The 27,968-nt window shown below is 40.5% G+C and overlaps 1 protein-coding gene across 3 annotated transcripts in view; it reads left to right on the forward strand.

The window, feature by feature from the left end:
- C23H1orf21 (chromosome 23 C1orf21 homolog) overlaps nt 1-27,968 on the forward strand; it is a 209,965-nt gene that overhangs the window by 68,450 nt on the left and 113,547 nt on the right. For all 3 annotated transcript variants that reach the window (XM_070591008.1, XM_070591006.1, XM_070591007.1), the window contains exon 2: nt 7,856-8,074. In XM_070591008.1, coding sequence (XP_070447109.1) covers nt 7,981-8,074 — 94 coding nt within the window. In that variant the 5' untranslated portion in view covers nt 7,856-7,980. The remainder of the gene's footprint in view (nt 1-7,855; nt 8,075-27,968) is intronic.

Below are 27,968 nucleotides of genomic sequence, written 5' to 3' on the forward strand. Positions count from 1 at the left end.
GTTCTTCACTGGCCATTCAGGAAGGATCACGAGTTACTTGCTTAGATTAAAATCAAATTGTGCTTTTTTAGTAATTCATACTTATTCTACTTTCACTTTCTAGTCATTTATTGATTTTTATTTTTCCCATTCCATCTGTTTTCTCCATCTATTTCTGATTTCCACCCATCAATGGTCTGGGTGTCCTTGGGTTAGGCCAATGGGGCCATCTGTAGTAGCCTTCTGGGCAAACCGATTCCACCCAATGCTTGTGAAAAGCAGTGGGTCTGAAAGGTCATGTCCTGCACTCTGCATAGCAAAGTATGCACAGAAGAATATTACCTTGCATTTATAAGTGCTTTTCAAAGCATTTCAGTATCTACATAGATTTTCAAAACAATCCAAGAAAAGAGGGAAAACTACTATTATTATTGGGATACTGACAGGGAAGTCACGTGATTTGTCCCAAGTCACATGGCGAACCAGTGGCACAGCTGTCAAGAGACCCCAGTCATGGGTGTCATAGTACAGAAGGTTCCCCGCTGACACAGGTTGACATCTTCCTGCAAATACCCTTGGTATTCTGAGTCTTGGAAGTGGAAAGAATAAAGACACCTCAACAGCTAGGAGTATCTGCAGTTAGCCTTGAGCACTGAGGAGCAAAGCTAGAAATGGCACAGTTCTTCTGCATAGGTTCACCCTGTGGTGAGTGGGTGACTTTAATCAGGATCTGGTGCTTTCCTCTCTTGCCTCCCCAGAAATCATGTCAACCATGCGTGAACTTACGTGGACATATACAAGTAATACAAGAGTTGAGTTTTCAGGTGCAGGATAAAGGCACTAAACTCGTAAGTCCTTAGCTGAAGAACAATTCTTCCACAAGCTTTTGCTATCCAGCTCCCTACAAGAAACATTTAAAAAATTCATTTTATTTTGATTCATTAAAGGCAGGACAGAGAGGAGGAAATAGGAGAGCTAAGCTTTGTTCATTTTTTCCACTTTATATGTAATTGAAATCAACACCCTCAGGCCAAAACATCATTGGTAATAATCTTTAGGTCTCATAGCGCTTCCTGAAATTTTTGAGGTTTCAGACATGCAAGTATTGGATGAGGGTTGAAAACAAAGCTTGTAAATAAATGGAGTCTAGGTAAGAAATGGCCTTTTTGTAAGAGGTGATTTCATCCTTAGCATCACTCAGGCGTATGTTCAAGTAGATCATTGAGTCAAAGAGAGAGGCTCAGAGAGATGAAGCCCAGCCTTGGTCCTGAGGCGGGCATGACTCCTGAGACCAGAGCTCAGCATTTTCACTCCCACTCCAGGGCTCTTGCTGCGTGCCACCTTGCCTCCCCCTCCCACACCTCACTGTGGAAATTCAGCAGGAATGTGTCCTCTCGCGTAGGACTTATTGTTAGGTTTCTGAGAGACACCTCTGCCCAGTTATTGTTTGTATAAATGAGAGTTTTCCCGTAAAGAAAGCAGAAGCCAAAATTCCTGTTTCTTTGGAATTAATAGCGTATTGTCAATTGTCATGCCACCAAATGAGTGTGAGGCAAGGAATGACTGTCCCCCGTGATACCAGCCACTGCTGGTAACAGGAAGGTTTGACTTTTGCAGATTATCCTCATGTCAAATGTGACATCTCTCTGTGTATTATTTTTAACATTCACAATGAAATGTGAGACGGTGTTAACAGTAGCCCAAGGATAGCAAAGTCTCAAGATTAGAAATCACTTTTAAGCTGCCTTTCTTCTTCCCCCCAGTGGGCTGCTGTATTAACACTCATTACAGCAAAACAGAGCAGATGGGCAAACAGGCTGATTAGTTATTTATATATATATATATATTTTCTTTTTCTTCATGGAGCTTAGATGTTGGCTCTTTCTTCAGTGAAAGAAAGGAGTTTTTAGATGTTGCCTTGTCTTGATTTCCCTTTTTAATCAGAGGAAGAAAGGGGGCACTCTGCTCCTGATCTATTAATAATGTGGCTATATCCTTTTCTTAACTGCTGACTGCGTAGCTCTCTGTGTACCTATTGCAAGCAGAATTTGATTTCTTTCCAATCCTCCAAGCTGCATGTGGTGTATTCATGTTCTTTCTGGCCTAGGATTTCTTTAGAGAGTTTATCACTTTGAATTCATTTTTTAGAAGTGTCTTTCTTGACAAGGAAACTGTCTACAGTATTTTTGGCTTTTCCATCCAAAATAAAAAAGTCCATGACTAATTGGTGGAAAGTGAAATTATCCATAATATCACATAAATAGAAATATTTTCCCCTAACCTTTTTTGAAAAAGAAGTCAGATATCTCTTTGATTTTTCTCAAAACAGATTTTACTTTTTTCTCCCCAATTTTATAAAAGTAGGTTTTTTGATGAAACTATGCTTCCAGTTCAAAGAATTAAAGTAAAGAAAAAAGCCATCAGAAATCTCACTCCTGGGTATATATCTAAAGGTAAGGAAATCATTCTCTTGAAGAGATATCTGTACTCCCATGCTCAGTGCAGCATTATTCACAATAGTCGAGATATATATGGAAACAACCTAAGTGTCCATCAGCAGATGAATGGATCAAGAAAATGTAAAATATATATGATGGAATATTATTCAGCCTTAAAAGAAAAGGAGGTCCCGCCATTTGTAACAGCATGGGTGAACCCAGAGGGCATTATGCTAAGTGAAATAAAGCAAACAAAGACAGACAAATACTGCTTGCTATCACTTATATGTGGAATCTTAAAAAAAAAGTCAAACATAGAAACAGAGAGTAGAGTGGTGGTTGCCAGGGGCTGAGGGGTGGGGGAAATAGGGAGAGACTGGTAAAACGATAAGGACTTTCAGTTCTAAGATGAATAAGGTCTGAGGATCTAATATATAACATGGTGACTATAGTTGATAACACTGTATTGTATAATTGAAATTTGCCAAGGATCTAATATATAACATGGTGACTATAGTTGATAACACTGTATTGTATAATTGAAATTTGCCAAGAGATTAGAACTTAGGTTCACACCAAAAAAGCAAAAAAGGTAAATATGTGAGGTGATGGATGTGTTAATAATCAACTCAACAGTGGAATCCTTTCACCATGTGTATGTATATCAACTCATCATGTTGAACACTTCGAATATATCGCAATTTTATTTGTCAATTATACTTCAATAAAGTGGAAAAAATAAAAATAAAGTGAACTCATGAACATTGAAAAAAAGAAAAAAACCATAATCTTTCCTTATAGAAAGACAAACATATCACATGTAGGTAATAGGTATTCATAGAAAAGTAGTAGACTTACTTGTATACAGAAAAGAACGTTCTCGTGTTATAATATGAAGTATTCTGGAACAATAATTCCCCGCCTGATACCTAAAGTATTACCTAGAGCGGCTTGAGCCATAGTGTAAGGAGAGGAAGGATAAACATGCATGGTTACACATTTTTTAGTCCTTTTTTAAAAAATTTGAATTGGATTTACCAATTTGCTAATGTATTTTATCAAAAGCAGGAGAAATATCCTATAAAGATGGCACTAAATTGGGTTAGCTCGTAGCATTGTGAATAGGGACTACAACTTCTAATGATGTGGTACAGGATATGTAGCCATACAGTCATTTGGGGAGACATGTACACAAAGCCATGGGCAATTATTTGGACCCCATGGTTTTAGAGGTCCCTGATGATCCTATCTTATAGATTATTTAGTTTAAAAAAAAATCATCCTCAATGGAACTTGGTATTAGAAGATTCCATCAAACATCAAAGAGATGCTTCAGTTTAATTTTCACACTCTGATCTGTATCTTCAGAAACAGCATGCTGCTAATAACAATACGTGAAAACGAGACTCTCACATCTGCTGGGTGTTCAGTCCCCTCGTGCTCATTTGCGCCATCAGACTTACCTCTCTGAGTGGTGTGGTTTCAAGGAGGTAATGAATAGAGGGTGTGGGGGTTGGGAGAGAAAAGCTGAACAAAGCTAATGGAAAAATGGAAACTAAAAAAAATGCTAGGGTTTATGTGAAGGATAGTACAGACCAAAGGGAAGCTTTTTTGAGCAGTCTGTCGTAGCAGTCATTAGGGACATATTTCTGAAGGTCTGCGGGATTGGAGGTCTCAGTTGGATTGAGGCCAAGTAAGAGAATCTTCAATAGAAATGAAACCTTGACATTACATCAGGCTATAAAAGAGGTGCAGTTCAGGGGTGTTTTAATAATGTTTCTTCAGCTGTGGTCAGGTCTCAAACCTGACCTTTCTTGACATTCCATCTCTGAAGGCTGCTTCAGGTGCCTGTGGGGTGAACTCCCCTGTCATCCTGTACTTAACCTGCAGTGGCTGTACCACATTATTGTGAAACTGAGATTTCTAATGCTCTCCTTTCACTGAACGTTCATATTCTTTGGAGATAAGGAGAAAAACCACGTCTTGCCTTGTTTACCCCTATGTATAGCCAATGCCTACCAAACTCGTGTCTGTCACTTAGTAGTTTTCAATAAATATCTGTTCAGTGAGTGAATGATTGGACCATTGTTTATGTGCAGAATCCAAATGACGTGGTAAAAAACTTCCCCTAGTGGTCCAAGGTTAACTTTGAGAGTTGGAGATCATCTGCCTTTTAAATGACGTCATAATTATCATCTTCAAAATGGGCAAAATATTAAAGTATATTTCTGATGAAATTGGAAAACTTGAAAACTTCTGTCTTAAAATTAAATTACTGCTGTAAAATATGTAGTGTGTATGTTTCAAAAACAAAATCTACACCTATTTCTGATTTGGAGAGAACTCCTATTGAGCAATTGTACTTTTTAAGAAATATAATTAAAGGGAAACTTCCTGAGTGATCAGTTGAATTGGATGTAAATCGTATGTAATCTGCTTGTTAACAAGCCCCTCACTTTCATTGCTGAATAACTGAGGAGTCTTTTGAAAAATTCTTGTATGTTTTAATTTTGTTAGCCTGCTGCAGTGTGTTTCATTTTCATATGATCTCAACTTTTTAAATTCAAGTAAGATTTTTTAATGCAAACTTTTAAAACACAGAAGAGACACCACACACAGCTTTTCAAGGGTAGCAAAGAGTAATGTGCATCTTAGATTCTTACATTTACTTCTCGGAGAGCACGTGAGGCTCCAAACGTGAAATTGGAAAGAGAAGGAAGAAGGTGAGAGGACTCCCAGAGAGGACAGTTGTTGTCTCTGGGTTCTCAGTGTCCGTGGGGAATTTTGTTAAGTTTCCCACTCTCCTTGTTTTTATTTTAAGAGGTGGCAGTAGACAGGCAGGCAAGGCAAGGTTTCCCCTCGCACTTCAGGCCGCTCTCCTGTGTAGGTGTGAGGTTGTTTTCCCACATTCCTTTTTGAAAAGTAAGGAATTCATTCTGGGAGCCCACACCTGTTACCATACATGGTGATGCTGGAGATGAGGAGTAAGGCGGCTGCTGCCCCTGAGAACGTGCTGGCTGGGAATGCAAAGCAGCAACAACCACAATTGCAACAACCACAGCAACAACGCTTAGCAGCTAGCTGGTTAGAGTGGTGTTTCCGCCATCTCCTACCTTTAGAACTGAATCCTGTCTCCTATCCCTCTTGTCTCATATTTCAGCAATGTTTCCTCAAACTAGGATAGGTTGACAGAATGGATTTTGACACTACTAATTTAATATCTCTCAAAGTGTGCTCAAATTTGGATCAGAAAGACTTCCTATGTCTTATGACATTTCATAGTTTATCTTTATTAAGTTGGATAAAGTTAGCAAGTGCTCCTCTAGGCCCTTCACAAAGCATCAGCAGTGCGGGCCTTTTCTCTGCCCTACTCCCAACCCCACCTTGACTCCTCTGAATAAGCGCAGGGAAACAGACACACACACTCACGCACACACACTCGCACACACGCGCACACACACACACACACACACACTGTGCTCTTCCACATTCTGGTGTCTTAGCTCAGGCTTTTCCTTGCATCTGGATGATGCTACTATCCTTTCAGCCTGGCAAATTTTTACCAAACTTTTAAGACCCTACAGAATACCACTGTCTCTTTTAATTCCTGCCTTCACCCAGTCAGAATTTAATCTGCATTTTTGAGTTCTGCATTGTCATGGGTTCTTGTGAGACCTCTATCAGGATACTTACTACACTGTATTGTGTGTATTTTTAAAAAATTTCATCTCATCTCCTCCATCAGGCCCCTGAGCTCTATAGACCAGTATGAATAGACCATCAAGTTGAAATACTATCGCTTTAACAACATTCCTGCTAAATGTCATCAGAATAGTTGTGTGTGTGTGTATTCCATATAGCCCTAAAAAGATGAAAATGTGTTAACATAAGGTTACCTAATAGTGTAGAGAAACTATCTAGGAAAAACAAATCTTCCTTGTTTGTAAAACTTCACCAACTAACTCGATTCTTTCTGTTAATGATTTAATATAACCAGTGATAGAAAATAAGCTGAAGAACTATACAAAGACGCGGCTAGTGTTAAAGCCATAGAGTCAACATTGAAATTTGTATTCACTTGGCTTAATTTGAGATCATTATCTTTTGTATCTAAGTTCACTGATTAGATTGACTTAGAATTACCTTTTCGTAAAATTCCCTTTACTGAGATTTTATGGTTTAAATGGTTAGATTTCTACATCCATAGATGTCGTTAGTGTACTAGGAAGGAGGGCTTAGGGGCCACCGTCTTGTTGGAAGAGAAAGCTTGTGGCTGCATTTTGGCGGCACTGTTTTGAAGACTCAGAAACATCAGTTGTTCGTAAAGGGGAGAGGCAAGTAGTGGGGTGGCGTTGCTAATGAAGATTAAAAGCAGTGGCTTGATGCTGCTTTTGTCTGCTATGGGTGTGAGGAGGGAAGGGCCTATATTACAGTGGGATGGATGGAGACGAAGGAATGGAGAGGAGAGATGTTTCGAAGGAAACGTGTGAGACTGGAATAAGTCATCTGGAAGACTGGAATGGCTGGCTAAGGATGATGAAAGAATGAAATAAATAAAAATGAGCAAATTGAGCATAGTAAACCCTGAGAATTCAGGCAGCAACCTTGGGTGGGGCAAGGGAAGGTAAATTCACTCCAGTTAACTACGGGATTGTCTCCTTCGTGGTTTATCCATAAATCCTCTTTCAGCCTTTACTCGAGGTCAGATAGAGGTGCAAAGGCTCTGAAAGAGGTAGACAAGTGCCTCGTTTATTTTTCTTCATATTCCTACATCTGCTCAGTCCTTCCGACATTCAGCTAGCTAAGCAGAAAATGGACAAAAGTGAGTTCAAGTCCTTTCTCCATTTGCTTCCTTTATTCTCCAAAACAGTGTCACCTCAGGAGAAATAAAATATTGAATTATTTACAAAAGTCACCAGAAATGTAGAAACTAGCCCATGTTTCAGCCTGAGGAAGAAGGCCACCTCCTTCAGGCAAAATTTGAGGAGCTGGAAAGAGCTGGCCTGCAGGGCAAGATGGGGAAGATGGAGAACCTTCCCCAGCCTCCTGACCTGGGCGGATCTCATGCATGTGCCTTCCTTACTCTGAACGTTTTTGAGATTTCAGAACATTATCAAACATATATGCACTTTAAGTGTATGTGTGGCAATTTGTACTGTTCAAATATTTATTTGAATAAATAAATCTGTATTTTTAGTTATCTCCTCAAAAAGTTCAGTCACGTGTTGTGCGGGGGGTCATGCCTTCTGATCTTGCTTCCTGAGTGGGAATCAGGTTAGAACGGGCCATCTTGCATTTCATTCCGCAGCTCCCAGTTGCACCCCCAGTGCCCTGGGGTCATGCAGGAATTGTAGTGTGTTGCTGGTCACACAGCACAGCGAGACACTGAGACGTCGGTTCTGTTTCAAGCCTCCTGATCTGGCTTTCTGTTCTTGCAGGTGCACACCTCTTGACCGAGTCAGCAGGAAGGTCGATTTTCTTTGTGTTTAAAGAAAAAAAAATGTCCCCGTGTCTGTAGAGATGATTTGCAGTTCAGCCCGGCTGAAGCTGACTGAATGAGACTATGGGCTGTGCCTCTGCCAAGCATGTTGCCACTGTTCAAAATGAAGAGGAAGCCCAGAAGGGGAAAAACTACCAGAACGGAGATGTGTTTGGCGGTGAGTGCCATTGAACTTGACACATGACCTGTTGCTCTACGCCTTTCACTTTCGCAGGAGGGAATAATTGTAGTCCTGCTGTGTTATACTGTTTGGGGGCTGCTGGTGAAGGACTGATGAGATGTGATCAAAATCAATGTAGATCTTTTACATTGAATTTTCATCATAATTTATAATAGAAGACTTTGAGGAGGGTTATGGAGGATGCAGGAGCTAGCATTTAAATCAAGCTTTAAAGAACTAGTAAGATCTAAATAGGTACATAACACAGCAGCCACAGGGTGTCCTGGTCAAAGAGAGTGTAAGACTGAAAACATAGAGGTCTGAAAGTGGAGTGAGTGGGGATTTATAAGTGAGGAAGTGAGGTATTTTCTTTTGGGAGTTAATAAAGAGTTTCTCTTTATGTAAATTAGAAATTTTCAGATTAAAAAATAAAAACACCACGAGTTAACTAATCATCTTTTAACCTTTCTATGACGATTCAAAGTGGTTTTAGAATATCTAGCACAAAGGTCACAAGCTGCCAACTCCTGGCCACATCTGGCCAGCAAATATATTTTCTTTGGCTCCCAGAGAATTTTAAAATAAAAAGCAAGGCAGCCTTTAAAAATCAGGATATTTCACATTAAAACCCCAAATTTCATCAGAAGATCTGGCAACACTGAGTCTTTGTTCCCTGAGGCTACAGTCAGCAGATGCCCCTTCAGCCAGGCTGTGGCCTCCAGTGTATTGCTAAGCCATCCCCTTGAACGCACATCAAGCCCAGTTCACTCCTTGACCTTACCTACCTGGCCACTCACAGGCTTTTGAATTTGCCTTATCTTGAGTTTGTCCCTTGGAAGATCAATTATTGCTCTGATGAAGTGTGGCTATATGTTAGTAAAAAATTCCAGTTAATAAAAGGCAGATGAAGCAATTTTTGCTGAATTACTTTTCCAGTAATACCTACTACTTGACATTTGCATGGAATGTTTATTCATAAAACATAAAAGCACCTCTTCATCTCTTAGTCGATAAAGAACCTCATTGGAATAATGTTTACATGTAAACAATTGAAGTTGCACTATTCAGGCACTGTCAGATAATTCTACTGCATTTAGAATCTCCAGCTTTTGATCCAGTGTGATGGTTGCTTCAGTCTCCTGGGGAAGAATTGGGAATGCTGTGGAAGGGCTAATGCTCTGCTAAAAGTGGACTAGTGTATATGGGGAGGAGGACTTTGTTTTGTTTTGTTATAAGGAGAAGCACTTGTTGCCTGGAACAGATTTGCTTCTAGTGGTGACTACCTATAGAATTTAGAACTGGAGAAGAGTAACGTATGAACATCTTCATAAACTGGAATCCAGATCCGTGAAACCACAGTTTCTGGGAAAACAGCTAATTGGAACTAGAGTCCTAGTGTCACCCTCAAACACTTAACTTTTAAGAGAAAATAATCTACTATCAGGGATCTGTTTAAACTAACTTCTATGTGATATTCTGTGTCATTATCATTTCTGTGATAAGAGCTACCATTTATGGAGCCGCCACCATGTGTCAAACACCGAGAAGCATTTACATTCATTTTCATGTTGAATTTTCACAACAATCCTGTGAAGGATGTGCCATCCCAATTTTATATATTTGGAAGCTGAAGCATGGGGAGACTAACTGGTCCAAAGCTGCCTAGCTACCAAGTGATAAAATCAGATCTCTCAGACTCCAAAGTTCATGTTTTTTTCTCCATGTTGTTTCCTGCTGCCCTGCTGCCTCCCATTGGTCACTCATTCTTTAATGCAAAAAATTTTGACTGGCCTGTACACTGTGTGTAAGACCTTTTGGTAAATGCCATGGAGGATGCAGAGGTAAATAATACATAAACCTTGCTTTCTAGGACTTTATAAGACGATAAGCAAGTGTTATAAAGCAGAATAAGCCAAATACCAGAAGAGGAAAAGACATACATCAGGATAAGAGTCAGGGGGATGGAGAGATTACCTTAAAAGGCAGGATCAGAGCAGATTTCTTACCGAGGTGACAGCTGAATCTGGCCTTAAGGGACTGGAGAATCTAAACCTGTCAGAGGAAGGGTGCAGGAAGTAAATGGATGAGGAAAGGCTAGAGACATATTCAAGAATTTTAAATAATCCAGTTTGAACAGAATATAAAATATAAGTGAGAGAGAATTGGCTACCAAACTAAGTTAGGGTTAAATTACGGAGAACTTTGAATACCAAATTATAGTCTTTAGAAAGATAATCTTAGACTATAAGTGCAAAACTCAGTGATATTCAATATATTGTACTTATATTCTTCTTGGCAATGAGACCACCTAACCATCCATTGGCTAGTTTAGTTATAGCCAAGAAGACTGTCTGTTGTTCTAAAGTACCATATGTATTTTGCAAATATCAGTATCTCATAAAGGAGCCTGTATTAGTCAACTATTACTGGGTATTAAACAACCTGAAGATGTCAGAGGCATTCAACAGTAAGCCTGTCTTTCTCGATCACGAGTTGGTGGATCAGCTGGAGTGGCTCTGCCCCATGTCTCTCTCATCTTCCTCCTGGGACCAGTGAGCCAAGGGGGATATGCTCTCCTTTTACAAAAAGCTAAAAGTGCAAGTGATACACATGATGACCCTTACGCTTGAGCTTAGAGCTGGCACTCTGTCACTTGCATCCACATTTTACTAGCCAAATCAAGTCACATGAACAAGACAAGAGACAGCAAAGTACATCTGACCACAGTACCTTCACGGCAAGGGTGTGGATGTAGAGAATGGTCCAGAATTGGGGGTAATAATTCAGTCCACTCCAAGCCTGCCTAGACATTGTTGTCTACCTGGCTCCATGCAGTCCATGCCATAAAGTGCAGATAAGGCCACTGCTATCTTTTATTCATCCTCCCAGTATACTTGAAGTTTTATTCACTCCAGCATTCATCATCTTGTTACTCTTTCTAACATAAACATTTGCAGGTTTGTGGCATGGCGTTAAAAAAAACAAGAATATAGGGAGGGAGAGAGCTTCATGAACCAGCCAAGGGAGGTAGTTTTTCCAGTCTTAGAGGGCTCTGGGGGTAGAGTTATCAGAGTCCAGTGTGAACATCAGTGCCAGTGTTCTAGATGTTACTGAATGCTAGAGTTTGAATATGACAAGACACAGTCCTATCTGTGTTTCTCCAGGTAAATTAGTTTGCTAGCAGAACTGCGCAAAATCCCAATATGATCACAGATGGTCACTGATGAATGGTGGATCTGGCTCACTTTTAACAATTTGATATCTTTTGTCACCCATTATTTCTGTGATCTATTACCACATAACAAAGGGCCCCCAACTTAGTGGCTTGAAGCAGCACCCATTTATTATTTCTCACGATTCTGTAGGGTGGCTGGAGTTCATCTGCCATTTTTGACTGGGCTCAATTATGCAGCTGCATTCAACTGGGAGCTCAGCTGGGCTCAGCAGACCAAGATGGCTTCAGGCCTCTGTCCACCAGGCCTCTGTTTCCAGCAGGGTAGTCAAACTTTTCATGTGGTGGCAGGCTTCCAAGAAAGGAAGTGGAAGCTGCTGGGCCTCTTAAGACCTGGGCTTGAAAGTCCAAGTATGTCACTTTCGCTGCATTCTGTTGCTCAAAGCAAGTCACAAGACCAGCCCAGAGTCAGGGGAGCACTAAGGCTCTCCATCGCTTGAGACTGTGTCTACAGGGCAGGTAGAAATGGTTGGGAGCATCTTTGGTGACCTATTACCATTGAGAAAGGCAATGAGAACTCCCTGAAGTGGTTTATAGTCCAACCTGGACAGTTATATTCTGCTTTCTAAATCACTCTATTTTTCACTGACTAAAGTAGCCTCATTCATTTTTTAAAAGCTAGATGTTTTTAAATATTTAAAAAATATTATTACTACATGTTGTTGAAGAGTTGACAGAGTCTGTGAAGGGTGGCATATTTGGGGAAGGCTCTGAAATATGTGTCTCTGAGTGCGTGTACACACATGCATTCGATCCTTTTCCAAAAGGTGTTAATTTAATTTCAGAGCTTCTAAGGACATGCTGGGGAGCATTGATAAGCAATGTGCTTATAATTCCTGTTTTTCTGAAGCCGTTTGGTCTCCGTGATGTTTTGGTTATTTAGCAGACCAACCACTCCAAATGTGTGTGACAGAATTTCTGTAGGATATTCCACCATCAAGGAGTAAGTGACTAATGGGCATCTTGACTCCTAGATTTCTTAGAATTCAGGAGATCCTTGATGTGGAACTTTGTCACTGACATTTACCTAGAGACTTTCTTTCACTTTGTATATCAAGCGTAAAAAGTTTCAGATCTGAAGTTGCGGCTCACCTACCGGTGGCCCTTTCAGAAATAAAATCCAGGTCAGAAAGCTCCATCTCCAGATTGGAATTTTGCTTCCCTTGGTGATCAGGGCAGATGTGAAGAGTGGTCAGCACATCTGCTGAGGTCATTCAGAGGACAGCTAAGCAGATTGCCAAAACTAGCTTGCATAAAATAGGTGACCAACAGGTTCAAGTTATCATGAACTAGTTAAACAAGTTCTAAGGAAAGCCAAGTGCTTATTGGATTCCTTTCAACGGTCATTCACTTAGACTATTAAAGTAGTTGCATAGAAGATTCAGGCCTTATTAGGCAAATTAACATGTCAAACCCGAGATCATTATCTCTTCTGCAGCCCACTCCTAAGGGGGGAAACTCTTTAGTTATATTGACTTCCTATTTGCATGAAGGTCACCACTGTGCTTCCAAAAACGTAGGCTTTAATCTTAAAAGGCTGTAAGCTTGAGGCCTTTATCTCTGCCAGTTCCCAGATTCTGTGAATCTTACTCTCTCCCATCATCACTTTTCCCAACACCACTGTAGTTCAGGTTGTTTTAGCCCATAACCCGGATGAGTACAATGTCCTTTGAACTGATCTCCATTAGCCCCCTTTGTGGTTTGTTTGCTTCTTTGCTTGTTTTTTCGTTTGTTTTTAACTCTCCATTTTTTGTACCATTGTCAGACTGTGTCAGGTTTTTCTAAAGTACTCCTCTGTCCGTGTTAATTCTTCTGCTCCAGAACTTTCTATCGCGTCTAGTTCTTAGCCAGTAAAATCCTAAATCCTTAGTGAACATTCAAAACATCTGAAGATGGCTCATACCCACCTTTGCAGCCTTGCTTCCTATTCTGTCCTTCATGTTGCCTGTTCTGCAGCCAGACTGGACAGCTCACCCTGTGACCTCATCACACACCTTTGTCCCCCAGGCCCTCTGGTACACCATGACCTCTGCTTGGCATAGGCCCTTTCTCCTGCCTCACCTTTTTAAATCCTGCTCTTTTTCCAAACTTCACCCAAACTTGCATGAAGCTTTTCTGATACCTTCAGAAAGAATCTCTTTCCTGCCATTCCAGAATACTTTTTTACTTGCTTATATATTTGGTTTATTTGTTACATGTCTTATCTCATTATTTGCATGTATGTGTCATCTCTCTTATGAGCTAATTAGCCCCCTGAAGGCAGGGTCTATATGGTCTTGAAAGGACACGGGGTTCCCAGAATCCAGGAGCTGGAGGCAGAGAGATTGTTCAGGGAGCAGGCTGGGCTCTGACCATGCCAGCTCCCCCTGTGTGACTAGGTGGCCTTGATTGATGCCATGTTTGGCTTAAGGTTTTTATAAATATTCCCTTAAGTGGAGGCGCTTAGATTATTACAGTAAATTCTTCTGGAATGGTGGTGTAAGACTGAGTATAAAAGAGCAGCAGTAAAGCAAGAATTTGGCTGCTTTCTTTCTCTTGGGTTCTCTATTGCTGTGTGGCTTCATTTCTTTTCTGATCCCGGCTAAAGTAAATTGAGAACATATAACAGGGGTGTGTGTGTGTGTATGTGTGTGTGTGTGTGATGATGTGATGCCAATCTGTTACCCATCTGAAATACTACAGGGCCTGACTTCACAGGTTATGGTGAAGATTAAATGAGAAAATAGATCAGATTCATTCAGAAACTGAAAGCAGTTGGAGGCAAAGTGATGATGCACTGTTTCTTCCAGTAATAATTTCTGACTGTGTAAAATGAAGATTAATTAAAGATTAATTAATCTATGTTTGTGTCCATGAGACAATAACAGAGAGAATAATGTTTAACTCCATGCCATCCAGTACAGCAGCCTCTGCCCACAGGTGACTCTTAAGCACATGAAATATGGCTAGTCCTGCTTGAGATGTGCTAAGTGAGAAATACACATAGGATTTTGAAGACTTAGTATGAAAAAATATATGTATAATAGCTCATTAATTTTTTAATTGATTACATGTTAAAAATATATCTAATATTTTAGATATATTGGGTTAAATAAATTATATTATTAAAGTTAATTTCACTAGTTTCTTTTTTACCTCTTTAATGTGGCTACTAGAAATATTTAGAGCACATACGTAACTCACATTGTGTTTCTACTGGGTAACGCTAGTTTAAGTCACTGAGAGCTAGTGTTGGTGATTGGAATTTCCTTTCCTTTCAGGCATATCAGGTTTGGAGTTTACTTTTTATTGAATCTAAGAGAAAAGGGGTTAGGCTGAGGCAGCAGCCCTCATGTTCTGCTTTAACTCTCCGTAGATGGGAGGTGCACTGGGCGGGGGACGAGAGAGTCGGGGTACAGGAGGACAACCAGAGAGCAGAGAGGGAGGCAGCCTGGCAGAGGAGGAAGAACGAACTCTAGCTGGCTCATCTCTCTATGCTAACTAGTGGTAGTTTTATCTAACGTCACTTTTTTTGCTGGCCTAGGGAAGCTTCTCTTGACTTCTGAAGTTGTTATTTCCCAAAGGTCAGAGAGGAAGTTTTTTCCCCCCATTTCTGTTTACAGTGAGTTGGTAGAGAACCTTAACAGCAGGAGAAGTGTTGGATAGGTTTGTGGTGGAGCTGAGTCATAGTGATAAAAGCAGAAAAATATTTAAGTCAAGATGAGTGAGGAACCTGGCCCTGGGTTTAGTCTTCGAAAACTCCATGATGTCTTGAGCCTCAGAAAGATGGTAATGGCTCAAAGTGCACAGGGGACTCATGAAGTCACAGGAGTCGGCCCACCTTGGCCAGGAGTTCTTACCACGCACTTCCAAAGTCAAAGCATTTTGCCCAGTGTCTGACTCAGAGAAGGGGCTCCAAATATCTTAGTTTTGTTTCCTTCTTTTAAGTAGTACCTGGGCCATTCTGATAGGTGCTTATTACTTTGACAGGAGAGAGGAGACAAGCCTCTACCGTGAACATGGAATGGAGTGGTTGTGAATTCTCTCCTAGCAGCTGGGGTTTGTTCCAGCTCCCGCACTTCTTGTGTTGTCTTTGACAAATAACCTAGTTAGTGCCTCAGTTTCCTCATCTGTAATATGGAGATAATAGTGGCCTCCACCACTTGGAGTTGTGTGGAGGATCAAATGAGTTAACAATGGAAAACTCTTAGAACAATGCCTGGTGCGTAATTAGCAGTCAAGCATTGGTTGTAAATATAAGTGGATTGGCACAACGTCTTCACTCTTGCCTCTTGCCCTCCTCAAAAAATACCTGCTAGAATTCCATATGATGCAGAATTTAATCTAGCTGAGGGAGAGTCAGTCTGAATTTCTATTTGGAAACATTTTCTATGACAGAAAGTCAAGAAATGCTCTATACTTTCTATATTAAAAAAAAAAAAGGAAAATCTAAGTACTATTTTTCCTTCCCTTGCAATTGGTACCATGAGCATGTTCTTTTAATGTTAGATGTAGACATAAGTGGAAAGTAAGATCCTTTGTCACTTATTGCTTCAAGGCAGCCTGATTACAAATGAAGGAGCTCTCAGACACCATTGGTAGGGACATGCTGGCAGGGCCTTGGGTGGCTGCCCCTCCAGGTGCCTGGTCTTCTCTGTAGCTGCCTGGAGGCCTTCCTCAGGCAGAAAATAAGAGTGAACTTGGCCCTGGAGAAGGCAGTGAAGATGTTGCTGGGTGCCCCCTGACCTTCTGGTACCATCCAGTGAAAGGCGCAGGGGACTGGAGCTGCAGGCAAGGCTGCTTCTTGGCCAGGGGAAGTTCTGAGAGTGACTCAGCAACAAGAGAGAAGGTGGGAGGGTTCTTCACCCATCGCACTTCTCCTGGGAGTTATTTTCTCCTGAGTGACAGAATTCAGAATTTCAAAACAATGGCTTCTTCCTGGAATCCTGTTTGATGTGGCTGAAAGTAGCTGTTTTGCCATAAGCACCTGCCTGGTAGCACCTACCTAGCAGCACACACCTGGCAGCGCCCAGCTGGAAGCACCCACCTGGCAGCACCCACCTGGCAGCACCCATCTGGTACTTAGACCTCATTTAGGCCTTGGCTCTCCTCTGCAGAGACCAGCATAGTCCCTGCCTTCTGCACCTGGAGCCTTAAATGTGGCTCTTTCTTTTATCCCTGAATTGTTAGTTGGCATCAAAAGCATGACTATTTGACTCATATTTTATAGTTTATAAGGCCTTTTCACGTGCAGTTATTATCCCCACTTGACAGAAGAGGAAACTGAATCTAAGAGCCACGCCAGTTCACTTAACTGAGGAGATGGGACTGTGGCTAGAAGTGAGGGTGCTGACTCTTGACTGAGGGAGATGCCCTCTCAGGGATAAAATATCTATCTTTGCCACCAAACCCAAACCGACCTTTGCTCAGGAGTCTTTGAGAAGTAATTGTTAACTGGCTGCTCGAGCTCAGCGTCAGCTTTCAAATGAGGGTGTCCGGAGGCTGTCATGGTAATTAGGGCTGTTTTCAGTGGACCTGAAATTCACTGTCATCGTAAATGCACGGGCCCGAAGTCTGGCAAATCGGTTTCAAATCCTGGCTCAGCTACTAACTAACATGTAATCCTGGCAAATTACTGATGTTCCCTGTGCCTCAGTTTCCCCATCTGTATGGGATAGGGAGTACTAGTACTTACCTGCCTTCGGAGGACTGTTATAAAACTTAGATGTATCAGTGCATGTAAAGCCCTAAGGATAGCACTTGCCACATGATAACGCACTGAGTGAGTGCCGTTCATTAATATCACCGTATTAGCAGCCTTAGTTTCTCTTGATTATGCTGCAGGGAGAGCATCACCAATTTATTGCAGATGTATAATTCTCTAAACTTCTGAAGTTCATTAATTATCCACATAATACTTATCTCTTTATTTTGTATTTTAAAATATTGGTGTTCTTATGATTTGTTCTTATGATTTCTCTGTTTTGATCAGCTTCTGTTCTGTGTAAGGTGTGCGTGTGTCTGTCTTTAAATCAAAAGACTGAAGTATATGATTTAAGAGTGGTGAATATAGTATTATGCCTTATTTCTATAAAAATGTGGTTTAAAACAAATAATCCCATCATAGAAGTTAACAAATATATTTTCATTATCAAACATAAATCTGTGTGTGTGTGTGGTATGATCCAGCATTTTTCTACTCATGCGTTTATCTTGTGTAGTGAGGATATTTGTAGAAGTAAGGGCATGTCTTTGTGAAGCCCCACGGAGAGGCCAAGAGGCAACAGACACGGATGAGGCTCTCAATGATTGGAATTAGATAAATGCATCCGCAACTAACTGAAATAGATGTACAAATCAGATACAATTTCAACTCATATTTTACTCTTTAAAAATATTTTCTTACTCATAAGTATAATATTAAAAATTGAATTCCCTAACTCATCTCTCCATACTAGAGCTTTTCAGATGAATCTAAAGGTTGAACTGTAAAACATGAAACCATAAAAGTACTATAAAAAGGATGGGCAAGTGTTTTTATAATCTTAGGGTACAAAATGTCTTCTTTGTAATGCCACAAAATCCAATGCCATAAAAGTTGATAAATTTGACTACATGAAAACGTAAAATCTCTGCACGGCAGCAAACCAACCAACCACCATGGACTAAGTTAAAATACAAATGTCAGACTGAGTGAGAATAATATTTGCAACACAAATAAGGTTAATATGACTAATATAAAAGGACTCTTAAAATCTATAAGGAAAGAACTAACAATCCAATTGAAAAATGGACAAAGTTTGTGACCAGGCAGTTGAAAAAGAAAAAATACAAAAGGCCAATGAACTCACAGAAAGGTACTTAACTTCTTAGAAATCAAATAAACCACACCAAAAAAGGCAGAACAGAACATTTTTCACCACTCAAATTAGCAGGAAGAGGCATCTGTCTATTGCTCTAACTGGGAATATGAAACCAGAACGGTTTTTCTGGGGCACCAAATAGTAATATATCTATAAAATGTAAATGAGCATGCCCTTTGCCCCAGCAGTCCCAATTCTAGGAATTTATCAAAGGAGATAATTGGATAAGCATGCAAACTCGTGTGCTCGAGGGTCTTTCTCACTGATAAAACATGCATGGAATACAGCCACTAAAGATTAAGGTACTCTGTATTTATTGAGATGGAAAGAGGTCTACAACACGTTATTAAATGAAAAGAGTAAGTGGTTTTACACAGCATATCTTGTTTGTAAATTTTATTTCTTTAAAATATATGTAAAATTCTGTGCAAGTGCATAAAAGAAATGTTTGGAAGGCTGTTCACCAAAATATTAACAATGGCAAGCTCTCTATTGTGGAGTTTCAGATGATTCTTAATATCTTCTTTGTATTTTTCTGTATGATTTAAATCTTTTATGATTAACATTCATCATTGAGCACTATTTATTTTGATAAATATAATTTTACGTTCCCTTCTTCCAAAGGCCTTCAACTGGGCTTTCAGGGCGATGTGAAATCTATCCCAGAGGAGAGAGCTCTGTTACTAATGCCTCAGGACAACAGGGATTTGACTGATAGACCCTATCTGCATACCTGGACAAGTAAATCTGATCACTAGCACTTGATGTTTTCATTGAAAACCTAGCAGTTAAGTTCAGTCTACTGAGCACTTCTTGAATTCTTTATGTGACTTAGGCACTTTCCTGGACACTGGGGCTATAAAGATGGATTAAATCTGGTTCCTGCCTTTTCGGAACTGATAATGGTGCAACAGATGGGCATGTCAACAGGAAATATCAGTATTGTATGAGAATAATACGGAAGAGTCTCTTATCCCAGGAGTAGGGGAAGACTCATAAAGAGGATGATTATGGTCTCAGCTGAGTCTTAAAAGATGAATAACAGACAAAGGAATAGAGGTGGGGCTGGAGTTTCAGGCTGAGAGACAGTGAGCAGGCTCAGGGGTACATTGTGCATCAGGTATATTTTGGGGAGACAGGGAAGCTTTACCAAACCACTGGGGAAATAACTTCAGAAAAATCTCACATTAGGGCAAAATTCTTAAATATTTGGAAATTTTACACTAATTTTTTTCAAAACGTGAAAACCTCACACAGACAGTACAGGAATCATAATGATGTTAGGGATCTGGAAATTGGCTGAGCATTTAGAAAACACTAGACAGATAGTCTAGAAGATTTGATGCTAATTCTTTAAGCTAAGTGGTCAGCCTCACCTCAGGTTAGATAATTATAGGCCCTTAAACACTAATGCCAGAACTTGGCCTCACATACATGTTGAGACTGTATTATCATTAAACCATCATAGAACCAGCTGAGACAGTGTGATGGTGTGGTGTTTGTCTTGTGGGAATCAGAACATGGCTTCGTTATTTATTATTGCACACTCGTGGTGTCTCCAAAGTAGATTCTATATGAATCATATGTCACATGTCGATTCTTCACGTGTGGTGAACTAAGAAATACAAAAACATAACGATAGTTACTGCCTTGAGAGGCATGGAGGAAGCCCTGAGTCTTTGCCCTAATTTTTAGAGGAGAGGTTTGGGACACAGTAGGAGGTGGCAATGGCATGTCCATCCCCATGGGGCAGAGCAGGAGTAGGTCTATCATTCATTCACCCACCTGGCCTGCCTAAGCGTTCAGCTGATAAATATTTCCAATTGAGGGGCCAGCCCCATGGCCGAGTGGTCAAGTTCTGGCACTATACTTTGGTGGCCCAGGGTTTTGCCGGTTCAGATCCTGGGTGTGGACCTAGCACACTGCTCATCAAGCCATGCTGAGGCGGCGTCCCACATGCCACAACTAAAATATACAACTATGTACTGGGGGGCTTTGGGGAGAAGAAGGAAAAATTTTAAGAATTAAAAAAAATATTTCCAGTTGAGTAGTCTGTGATCATAAATTGGTGTCACAGTTTAATTGGGTTTCTAATAAAAGCATTCTAAACTGTGAGGACAATTGCTTCATCTAATTAAGTACTCCTAAGGCATCAATCGTCAGCCAGTGGTTGTTGATTGGCTAGTTACGAGGTTAAAATGGTTCCAGTTGAATCAACATTTATGAACAGGCCCTGTGTGCTTGTGGGTGGTAAATACAAAAGAAAAAAGTCAGGTGATCTGCCTGCAGAGTTTACTCTATTTTAGAAAAGATACCATTTATGCACAGGAAATAATTCAGCAAGAAATAGAGACTTGAAAACAGGTAAGAAAGTGCCACATAGAGCGTTGGCACAAAATGTTCAGGGGTACCATGAGCAATGAGAAAAATCAGTGTAGGCCTGCTTTAGGGGTAGAGAGGAGTAAAATTTGTTGGGAAAATAAAGATATTTCCTTATTAGAGAAAACTCTAGTTGCTCTTCAATAAATCATCATTATTTTATGACCATTGACTGTAAGCTCTTTCAAGATAGTACTAATAATTTAATCCCACATCACCTTTGCCTAACGTATCGTAGTGCCAATATATAAGTTGTTTGATAATAATGAACTGACATTAATAATGATGATAGCTATTACTTACCACGTTCTGTTATGCCCATTTATAGGTGAGAGAGTGAAAGCTGTGAGAAGTAACTCGCCTAATTTTAGACAGGTAATATGTTAACATAGAGTCTTGGCGGGCACTCAGCCATGTCTGATGTCAAAACTTCAGTGAACAAATGTGCGCTTTAGAAAGAGTAGGCAGGAGGGCACTCTGTTATGCATAATAAGGGGGGATTTTAAAAATGTACAAGATACAGTTCCTGGGTTCCAGGAACTTTCAATCTAATGGAAGAACAAAGCCTCAGATCACCTACCTCGTCCTTTCTCAGCGGGGTGTCCATTCATCAAGCACTATTTATGGAGCCCTGTTATATGAGAAGCCTTTTGGCCCTGGCCCGCACCCTGTGCATGGAAGGCAGTTCCTCTGGCCCACGCCTCTCAGTGCCGACTTCACCATGAGTCATCCCTTGACGATGAACTCCAGGGCTCTGAAGAAAGAGCACACAGATGTTATGGGCCATGTTTTACATTGAGTTTCTTTTTGTTGTTGTTGGCAAACAATCACTGAGTGCTTGTAGGAAACCCTCCTCCCTACTGAAGCCTGCTCCTGAGCCGGCTCCTGTGGACTAGAGTCTGGGGAACTTACATCTGAGCCAAAGGAAGGTTTTAGAAGCTGGGAACTCATCTGCATGTCTGGCTCTGTCTGGCTCCACAGTTCCTTGGACCAAATGAAAACCTTAGTGTATCTATTAATTAATGCCAGATTCTCTAGACTTTTGTGATAAGGAGACAACAGAGTTTACTATAGTTGATGCTTCACTTCCTTGTTTGTGTATTTCTGTTTGTTCATTTCATTTAATTAAAATGCTCTGATGTTAAATGGAAAAACTGATTATGGAACTCGTACATATATAGAACAACTCCACTTTTCAAATGACAATATGTATTCAATGTCTGTGTGCTTGAGCTGAAAACAAAGGCTCTAGGTGTCTACTAGGAAACGTGACTAATGATTATCTCTGGGTGGTGCTGATACCAGGCAGTCTTTGTGCTTCTGCTATATTTTCCAAATAGTCTACATCTCTTTTTCTAAAGGGAATTTTTTTAAAAAGTTCGTTTTTTTTTTTAAAACACACTATGATGAACATTACTCTTGTAAAGATGAAATGTGCTTTATCTTTACAGAGGAACTGTTTATGAAAGAGAGAATAATCTAGAAAAATTTCTACAAGGAGTTTATGTACTTATTCAGTACTTTTTATGTACCAGGCATTATTTCAAGTGTTTTGTTATTTATGAATTCATTTAATCCTCGTAATACCTTCTGAGGTAAGTTCTAATAGGAGCCTATCAGTTTGGTCCCCAAATCTGAGCGTTTTAACCACTCTGCCATGCTACTTTGTCTTCAAGTCCTTTCTTAACTTAAAGTCACTGCCTGCATAGGTTATAAAATATCAAGAGCAATGTGGTCAAGATGCTGGCTTATTAAGAGAAAGTTGTATATTTTCATATACCTATTGCCACTGGAAATACTAGCTTGCATAGTACTTTCTCTCATTTTTGGAAGTAACCATTAGAAATGGTGACTGGTAGCAAAATTCCTCTGTTCCTGCCTCTCTGCCATCCTCACCACCATGCATCGTCACAGTGAACTGCAGGGCTCCGAAGAAAGAGCTGACTTTGCTAACTCATGGTACACTGGTTAAACAATTTGGTTTCATTCTGCCTGTTTTCAGCCCTGTACCCAATAGGTTGCTTAAGATCCTAGAATTAATTGAAAGATATAATTCCCTATCTTAAGTCTATTTTTAGCTAATGGGCCTTGTCTTACTCTTCATTTCAAAGTGTGAAGAGGAGAAATCAGCAAGATGATGTGTGGGTTGACAAATTACTAATTTGAAATTGAGCCATCCTCATCCTTTGTGACTTGAATCTCAATCTCTCAGTTCTTCTCAAATTTCCTACTCAAAGTAGTTCTTTGCAGAAGTAACTTCTCTTAGAGAGCACAGTGGGCTACATACTGCGTAAAGTTTTATTAAAACAAACAAACAAAATGGCCGTAGCCGAGTAAGCTCAGTTTATAGAGAAACCGTTGACTTAGCGGCTGGAGATCTTGGGCAGGTTTGGATTCTGCCACACAGTAACTGCTCTAAGGTGATCTCTGTGAGCTTCAGTTTCTACATCCTGGAGTGAGTGGGTTGAGCCTAGGTGATTGCTTTGGGAGTATTGGGGGCTAACGTTCAAAGGTTCTGCTTTACCTGCTCCCCAGACTGTGGACAGTTCACACAACTCTGTCGTCTCAGTTTCTCTCAAGCCATGGAGTCATTGAAAAGATTATATATGATATTATTTTGATGATTTTTTTTTTTAGAAAAATGATGGTGGTGGTAGTGTTAAACGACTGACAGCTTTATGGTCCAAAGTTGACCAAGGTGTTGATTACTTTGTGATATCATTTTTTTTTTCTAAAAAATTAGAAGGAAGTATCACGAGTATCTTCTCTACCTTCAAAGCATTACCACGAGCTAGAAGGTGAGAAAGCTGGAAGTGTGTGGGGTACCGTGCCTGCTTCCATCCTGGCCGGCTGGTTTTTCATTTATCTTTCATCCAGCGACGCTTAAATGGGTGTTGTGCAGCTGCTGGTTAGGGGGCGATTCACGTTGCTGACTTTGTTTTAAAGTTTTGTTCAAAGCAGTGGTGGGGTACGTTAGGTCTGTTATTTGAAAGGGATAATGAAATGTATGATAGAAGATAGTTCTAAACAAATTCTGGACAAAAAGAGAACATTTAATTTCCCAGGTTGCTGACTTTGTCAAGAGCTACTCCACTGTAACCTGGTCCCTTTCAGAATGTGATTCTGTTTATAAACTTAGATAGCTGTACTGTGTTGGTCCAGCCAGACTGTAAAAGGGCGAGAGAAAGTCAAAACTTACTGAAAGTCAAATTCTAAAGGTTAACAAAGAGAGAATAGTCTCACGGCTATAATATTAAATATGTACATAAATAATACTCCAATACATATGGAATTAACAGTACATTTTTAAACAATGAATAAAAATGGTCTTTCACGGTTTTTAAAAGGTTGCATAATTAAAGTTTCTTAGATAGTAGGGCCATTGCTGGGGAAGGGAATTCATGGAGAGGGCTAGAAGGCAGTGAGGGGCACAATGTGTGCAGTCCACTTCCTTAAAAGTAATAGTCCACGCTTAAGTTATAATGTAAATAGATGTTTATATTTTCATCTAAAATGTATTTTCAAAAGCTGTGTGCATGGCTGTTAAGAATTGAAGGTCAAAGATTAAGGGTGAAGTGAAAGATCATGGTGCTAAAATAGCAATCTCTGAAACTAATGAATTTTTTCAAGTTGTAAAACAAAGCCGAACTGGTACAAATCTCTATTTAGATTACATCTCATTTCCATTTTGAAAACCACATTCAAGACAAGCTAAATTGCATTTAAATTCCTTTCTAGCTACAGGCACCCATGCTTCACTGTATAAATGTCACTGTTGATTTTGATCTATAACCAAAGAAGAAATTATCAAATTATATATGAAATAGGATTTTATATTTAATGTTGCACCCAGCATTTTAGCATTTATTGTGTCAGCTTTTTTAATGCAATATTTTTTCGTTAACCTTTTACTTCTCATCACCTTCTTTTACTCAAGAAATGTCTCTTTATTTAAAAGTGTTTAGATCTTGGGTTTTGACCATGGCTTTCCTCCTTTGTTCCATGCCTCCTTTCCCCTAATGTGTTTGTTAAATTGCCAAGTGTTAAAATGAAAAACAATATGCTTTTAGCTCTGGTAGAAGTCTGCAAATCACAATTATTCATTCAAGAAATATTTCTTGAGCAATTGCTAGAAACTGGCTTTTACTAGGGGGTGTAACATGTAATAAGACAGTGACTGACCTCATTTTGCTTACATCCTAGGGAGTGACACAGGCAATAAACAGAGACATATAATATACCATCAGGTGGGGATGAGTGCAATGAGACAAAGAGGGAGAGAGAGTGACGGGGTGGCTATTTTAGATTCGTAGGTCAGAGAAGGTCCCGCTGAGCTGTTTGCCCTTTTTGAGCAGAGACATGAAGTAACAGAGCAAGTCATGAGAATACCCAGGAACAGGGTGTTTCAGGCAGAGAAACAGCAGGGCCAAATCCCTGAGAGGGAGCCAGCTGGTGGGTCCCAGGAGAAAGCGATGGGTGATAAACTCAGAGACAGCCTGGGGTTAGACTGTATATTGCCCTGTAGCTCAGGTGTGGACTCTGGATTCTATTCTAGATGTAATAGAAGCCAGGAGAGGGTTTGGGGAGTGGGGCAGTGATGGAGTCGGACTTTGGTTTTGAATTTAAAGGCTTACTCTGGCTGCTAGGTAGGGGATAGACTGTAAGAGGTGAGAGTGGAGGCAGGTGACCAGTGAGAGGCTGGTTCAGGCAAGAGATGATGGTGGTCTGGATAGGGAGATATTGGTGAAGACAATGAGACATGGTCAGGTGTGGGATATTTGGGAATGCTTCAGTATGAGCTTCATTAAAGCAGGTCTTCTCTGTGGGTTTCTCAGTTAGCGAGTGGGAGTGATGGTGGAATTTTATACCAATAGAGGCTCCTCCTCTTTAGGGGTTCACAGGATGCAGGCTTTTGAAGTTCTGAAGCAATGACCATGTTTGGAAGCTTAGCAACATGGGGTGAAAAAGGAAACCCTAATATTGCAAAAGTAAAGACTTTTTCGAGATGGGTCTGTAAGGATGAATAAGGTCAAAATTCTACTTTAATATTTTTTGCCTTGGTTTTGTTACCTTCTTGAGACAAATTCGTTTGATGCTGGCTGGGACGTAAAGAGCGGTATAGTTCCATCCTACTCCAGTTTACAGTCCTTGGCTGTCCATAGGCACAGGGAGGGCGTGGCCCAGGTGAAGGGAATCACTTCAGGTCTCAAGAAGCTCCTGGGATGAGGTGCTTCTGTTCGCGTGTCATCTGATCTAATAGAAACCAGCATGTTTCATTTCATTCAACTTGAGTGTGAAGGGATCTTCAGACATGACTTGTTTTCTCATTTTTAGCAAGTTGGTTGAAGGTCAGGGGTACCTGAAGAGGCGCATTTCTGGTCTCACCTCCTTTCCTCTAATAGGCCTTTCTCCCCGTTCTCCTGGCTCTTCCCTTTTCCCCAACACCGACTCTTTGTTCCTCATGGGACTCTGAGCTTTAGTGTCTTTTTCCCCTGACCTGCTCTGAGCTTTGGTCCTTGTTCCCATTGTCTTTGCTTCAGAGGCATCCACCTTCCCAATTCAGTTACCTTTTATATCTTCGTAGAATAGGAGTGATGTCCTATGAGATGTGAGAACTGAGACACAAATAAAACGTCGATTTCTGTGGAGGTTAACAAGCCCCCAGATGATTTCCCATTGTGAATCTCTTTTCCAGTTTGCATTATTACTTTTTTAGGAAAGAATAACATTACTACACTTACTCGTCTTCCTGTCCTCCCCACACTACCACCACCACCACCATGCAATAGCATCAATATTCTTTGGGGTGCTCTACAAAAGACACTCTTTTGTGCTCAGTAGAATCTTATAGAAGAAAAAAATTGCCTATCAAATGATGTGGTACATGTGTAACATTCTTGTTAGATCCCCTCACTTTTTGCAGAAAGTTGGGCTTTTGGGGGTTTGATTTGCCTCCACAGGTTGTGGGGAGAAGAGAAGTCCACGGAAAATGGATCCTGGAAGATAAGATTGTAAAGAGTCAAATGGCCAACTGGAAGGAGTAGAAAAGGGAGTGTGTAACAGGGCAGTGATCGGGGTGGGGTTTGGTAAGCCAAGGTCAGGTCTACCCATACAGCAGACATCCCAAAGGAGACACATGAATAATCTCTACACCCTCCCCAGTTAAGGGGAGATCTGAAGTCCCAGCACAGGAAGGATTTTAAAGCCTGAAACCCATACCTTGGAGTGGATGATGTGGCTTGCTCCCTAAGTGGTGATATAGGCTATTTCTGGAAACTGACATGGTGGGGGTATAAAAGACAATGCACCTGCAGTTCTTGCTCTTCTGGTCTGGCAGATATTTCATTGGGTATGTGCTGCCAAGACCCCCAGACTTTGGGTGCACCTCTGTCAGATGCCGCAGGAGCAGCGGGGAGCCGTAATCACCCAGTGATCTTGATCAGGTGAAGGGCCTCTTTGCGCTGTGTCTGTGCTGCTTCAGACGTAGCCCAAAGTGAAAGAAACTTGGGACCACGTCCAAGTCATACATCACATTTTAAGATCTTTGAACTCTGAGATCTTACCTAACTCAGGTCTTGGGGTGCGAGCAGCATCTCAGAAAGGTAGCCGAAGGAAAGTGGTACAGAAAGTGTGCTAAGGAGCTCGGGCTGTTCTGTGCCTCTACCATTCGAGCTGTCCTCCCAAATTCTCCTTTGGCCACTTTGTATAGAATTGTATCAGCCGTTGATATTTGCTTTATTTAAATCATCCTAAGTCTTAGAAATTACAGCCATTCTTTTCTTCTTTTACTATTTTTTCCAGCCTTAGTTACGTGTAATTAACATATAACATTATATAAATTTAAGGTATACAACCTGATGATTTGATACACTTATGTATTGCAAAATGATTACTACAATAAGGTTAGTTAACACTTCTGTCATCTCATATAATTACCTTTGTGTGTGTGTGTGGTGCAAACATTTAAGATTTACTTTCTTAGCAACTTACGAGTCTATGACACAATATTGTTAACTGTAGTCCCCATGGGGTACATTACATCCCCAGAGCTGATTCATCTTATAACTAGAAGTTTGTACCCTTTGACCTACATCTCCCCATTTCCCCATCCCCCAGCTGCTGGCAACCACCATTCTACTCTGTTTCTACGAGTCAGCTTTTTTAGATTCCACATGTAAGTGAGAGCATACAGTATTTATCTTTCTTTGACTTATTTTACTTAGCATAATGTCCTTAAGATTCATCCATGTTGTCACAAATGGCAAGATTTCCTTCTTTCTCCTGACTGACTAATATTCCATTATTTATTTATATACCAGATTTTCTTTCTCCATTACTCCCTTACTGGACATTTAGGGGGTTTCCATATCTTGGCTACGGTGAATAATGCTGCAATAAACGTGGGAGTGGAGATGATCTCTTAAAGATCCTGTTTTCA

The sequence above is a fragment of the Equus przewalskii genome, chromosome 23 (assembly GCF_037783145.1).
Source record: "Equus przewalskii isolate Varuska chromosome 23, EquPr2, whole genome shotgun sequence".
In the NCBI taxonomy this organism is placed as follows: Eukaryota; Metazoa; Chordata; class Mammalia; order Perissodactyla; family Equidae; genus Equus; species Equus przewalskii.